Raw genomic sequence first — 4,172 nt, forward strand, 5'->3', positions numbered from 1 at the left:
ATCCTGAAAGAGCTAGAATCCCATTTTCACAAAATGCTGGGATAAAACTAGCTCTTAAAAAAACTTCAAATAACTAAAGCAATAGAACATAATATTTCATAAAAGAACAAACAAACAAACAAAAAAACCCACCCCAAAAACAAACCAACAGAAAATGGTCTTTTATACCCTAGTGTCTCCAGCAAGAAAACTGACATAAATAGCTTTTCTGATATCAAGGCAACTGCCTACAATATGTTGAAAAGTGATAACCAAAAGGAAAAACAAATACTTCAAGTTTTCCATGTACCAGACAAACAGGATTCTTTGCAACTACAAGCTGACTGTGTCAAACTAAGGGGACCAGCTCCCTGAAGTGCTTTAAAGTAACAGTTACTGAAATGGGATAAACAAGTAGTAGGACCATGAGAAGTACATCACTGCACAAATGTTAACTGAAATCATACCTTACAATACTTTCATTCATAAAGTAATCTAATGTAAGCAAAAGTAGGTATCAAAATAATAGTCAGCAGAAGGAATTCCAACAGTTACAGTCACTTGTGTCATCTCAATTTTCCTTTTCATAGGAATTACTCCATCAAGCTGTTTTGACAAATCATACATCAAAGTTTATTAAGACAGAGGAAAAACAGGGGTATCTGATTTTACACTCAAGTAATTAACAAATGCAAGTCTTTAACAATAAAGCTCCTATCAGAACCCAGGAAACAAAGCCATTATGCTGTGCAAACACCTTTCAGTGAAGTACATACAGCTTTGGGCAAATAATACAATGTCTCATATCCCTATTGCCTGAGGATAATTAACTCTGTTACAATTTTGTTCTCCTGCAGTGAAAAACTGTAGCCCAATTCTGTGAAACTATTGCCATGGATGTTTTCTAAGGTAGAGATAAAGGAGTCCGTGAAAATCTGCTTGTGTTAAAATGTATTCTATTGAAAGAGCAATACCTAATATTTTACTGAAAAAATGGCAGTATTTTTTAACTTTGGGAACTCTAAAGTGAATTCAGTAGCAATTTTGTGGGGGGTTTTATTGGTTATTTTAGTTTTTTTTGGTTTTTCTTTTTCTTTTTGTTTAGCTAAGCTGGAACATCAAAGATCACACTTCAATCTGTGCTTGCACCCACCCAGTTGAATTATCACGAACAGGATCATTTACTGCTGCTAAGCAGCTTTCAAAGGTGATACTTCTGTCTGAAGGTCCTCTTAGGGCTGTACATTTCATTTCTACATAGTAATTGTGCCTTCTGTCCCTTTCTTCCAAAAATGGCATGCAGAAATCATGATCTGGAGAACATGATCTGCCACCCAATTACTTACATAAGACCTGCCCATAGCCATTGCTTTGTGCTCTACTGAACAGAGGCACAGAGGAAGTGGAAGAATACAAAAATCAAAACACATAACTCTGAAAGATAAAAGCCAAGATTTCTAGCAGAGAGTGGCAGTGTCCACAGCACAAGATCAGAAGGAAATTCTTTGAGCTGTGGAGAGCTCATCCTCCTGTGCTCCTTATTCCGCTGCTGCTACAGAGTGTGCTCTTGGCTCAAGCTGGAACACCCCAACAAGTCAGAGAGACTTGTGTCAGACATTCTTGGCTGAGCCATTTCACCTTTGGTACTTACAGAAACAGACACATTACTGTCTTTCAACCATACACCACATAATCTGACTGAACATGAATACAATAAGACTATTTACACCTCCCATTTTGCACCAGGATTTTTTACTTTGGTTTTGGTCCTAATCTTTTGTGGAAGTCATACGTATCAGTTAGAGAAGCCTAAATGTTTAGCTAGCAACATAGGTTTGTCACAAGGAATCCACAAGAACAATGGACTAATTGATTAAACCCAGAATTTTATCAAGTTCTTTCTACATTGTAAAAGAAACGTGTGCACAATGGTCTTGTTAGAGTTCTAATAACCTTCTAATGCAGAAATACACAGAATTCCTCATCAAAATAGTTAAGTCTTCAGTTTTGCAGAAAAAAGTGCAAACACCAAATGAACTAAGCCTTAAATCTGGTTTGCCTAGAAAAAAGCTGAGTACAAAAATAAACAAGAGACAAAGCCCATATTCCTAATCTGATTTACATAGCCTTACATGTACTTTTCTGTGAAATACATGTTAAGTAAAAATGGTGATCTCACTCTTATTATCTACTTGATAATAAGAATACAGGCTACAGGAGTGGCATATTCTAAAATAAAAATACTCTAAAAATATTCTAAAAGGAAAAAAAAAAGCCTTTCATGTTTCCTTAGTTCTCTTAAGTCTCTCCATGTGACAGCAGAAGTGAGCTGTTAGGTGTTAACTGTCATTACAGAGAATGTGAGCGTGAGCACACAAGTTAGAGCAGTCTGCTCGCTAGCTAGCTGGTTAGGACAAATTTCAAAACTCTTGTCATCTTGACTGGAAGATTAATAGCTGCTTCCTCCTGATTTAATATTGAAACCAAAATTATGGAACTTGTTGAGGGCCTCCCTCACATGCTAAATTTATAAACTCTTACTGTGAGCCTCTCTGTAGTTTTACTTCCCCATTCAAACAGTTTTTACCCTTCTCTAAGGCAATAGTTAATCATAATTTAAAATTATCTTTTTGTAATGAGAACAGATCATACAAATCCTTTTTACTTGTACAGCCTTGTACCATCTTCACTCTGTTGTATTGAACAGTAAGAGGGGTTTGCAGAAACATTTACTACATTTTTTTGGAAAGTTTTCCAGAACCAAATCTCAGTGACACCCAACCCCAAGCTGTGTTCAGAAATTCACTTCATCTGAGCATTTTCTTGAAGTCACTGCTGCCCATTCCTTCTCCTTGCATACAAGCCAAGGCAGGCGCAGAACCCGACCACACTGACAGCGAGGCCGAGCAGGAAGGCAATGGTATCTCCTGTGTCCAGGGCTTCCACTACGGGCAGCACCAGCAGCAGCGACACGAGGACCAGCAAAAGTCTGGAGGTGTTCTCGGTTGAAGGCATGCTGACAAGCAGCTGACCCCAAGGGGAAGTTAAATGAAGAAAGTGGTGGACAGCAGGTACTTCACTGGTATCTACAAGGAAAACAAAAGGAATGTTACATGATTTTTCTTCCTCCTCCCCTGGATTTGTCTTGCCAATAGCCAACTGATTGATGCATTACAGGTATCTGTGTGGAGCTCATGAAATTTAGGTTTTATCTTCCCAATTACCCAAGTAAATTACTTATTATCATGAGACAGCCACAGTGGATTTGCTATCTTGTTATGTAACTCTGTGGAAACTAATCTTTTGAAGACGTACCGAGAGGTAAAGTCAGAACAGGCTCTCCTGCCGGCAGCTACCAGGGCCTGCTTACCCGGTGCGTTGCTACGCGGGCCTGTTCCACCAGGTGTTTAGGGCCTGATGGCTGCTGCCCATCACTCCCCCACACTTCCTAACACCGGCCATCCTCGGGATCCTTGAGCATGGCCCGACTGCGGTACACTGGGGAAGCCGTGAATTTAACCTCCGGGGCAGTGGCACCGCGCTCACCCTCACTGCGGGACAAACGTCCGTCGTGGTTGTACAACTTGGAGAGGCGCTCCCAAGGAGTGCGCCGGGACCGGCCCGGACCGCCCTCTCCGCAACAGCTCTTCCCGCGGGGATGGCTCGTTCGCGGGGTGCACAGGACAAAAACCCGCGGCGGGACACCCGAATAAGCGGCTGCCCCGCTCGCACTCCGGCGGAGCCAGTGCCAGATCCCGCCAGCCCCGGGGCGCCCGCGGTTCCCGTCCCGCCGCCGCGGGGCTGGGGGGCGGCCGCTCCCTGGGCAGCCCCCGGCAGGCCCTGCCCGCACGGTGCCCCTCAGTCACCTCCTGCCGCCGGCTCCGGCCTGGGGCCGTCCCCGCTCCGCGCCGCCCGCGGGGCGCTCAGCAGCAGAAGGCGCCGGCCCGCGCCGCCCCGCCGCGCTGCCACTGCCCGGCCGCGGCCATGACAGGAAGGGGCGGTGGCGCGGCCGGGGGCGGGCGTGACCCGGCCGGGCCGTCTCCGCTCGGCCCCGCTCCCGCTGTGGCGCCCGCCCGCTGCGCCCGCCGCGATTCCCGGGGGCGGCTCGGGGGCACAGCCGTCCCCAGCAGCCCGGGCGGCCCCCGGCCCCGCCGCTGGTCCCGGGAGCGGTGCTCGCCAGGCCGGCCTGGGCC

At 45.7% G+C, this 4,172-nt stretch overlaps 1 protein-coding gene across 2 annotated transcripts; it reads right to left on the minus strand.

Annotated features, from left to right (window-relative positions):
- Positions 1 to 588: 588 nt before the first annotated feature.
- SMIM30 (small integral membrane protein 30) lies at positions 589 to 3,920 on the minus strand. 2 transcript variants are annotated; one of them, XM_063155281.1, is made up of 2 exons: positions 3,846 to 3,920; positions 589 to 3,065 (listed from the first exon to the last, which is right to left on the minus strand). In XM_063155281.1, exon 2 carries the CDS (start codon positions 2,992 to 2,994, stop codon positions 2,809 to 2,811), a length of 186 nt encoding a protein of 61 aa, XP_063011351.1. In that variant the 5' UTR covers positions 2,995 to 3,065; positions 3,846 to 3,920; the 3' UTR covers positions 589 to 2,808. The 2 variants fall into 2 exon arrangements, with proteins under 2 accessions (XP_063011351.1, XP_063011350.1); XM_063155280.1 differs by lacking the exon at positions 3,846 to 3,920 and adding an exon at positions 3,295 to 3,578.
- Between the last annotated feature and the right edge of the window lie 252 nt (positions 3,921 to 4,172).

The sequence above is a fragment of the Melospiza melodia genome, chromosome 4, assembly GCF_035770615.1.
Source record: "Melospiza melodia melodia isolate bMelMel2 chromosome 4, bMelMel2.pri, whole genome shotgun sequence".
Taxonomy (NCBI): Eukaryota; Metazoa; Chordata; class Aves; order Passeriformes; family Passerellidae; genus Melospiza; species Melospiza melodia.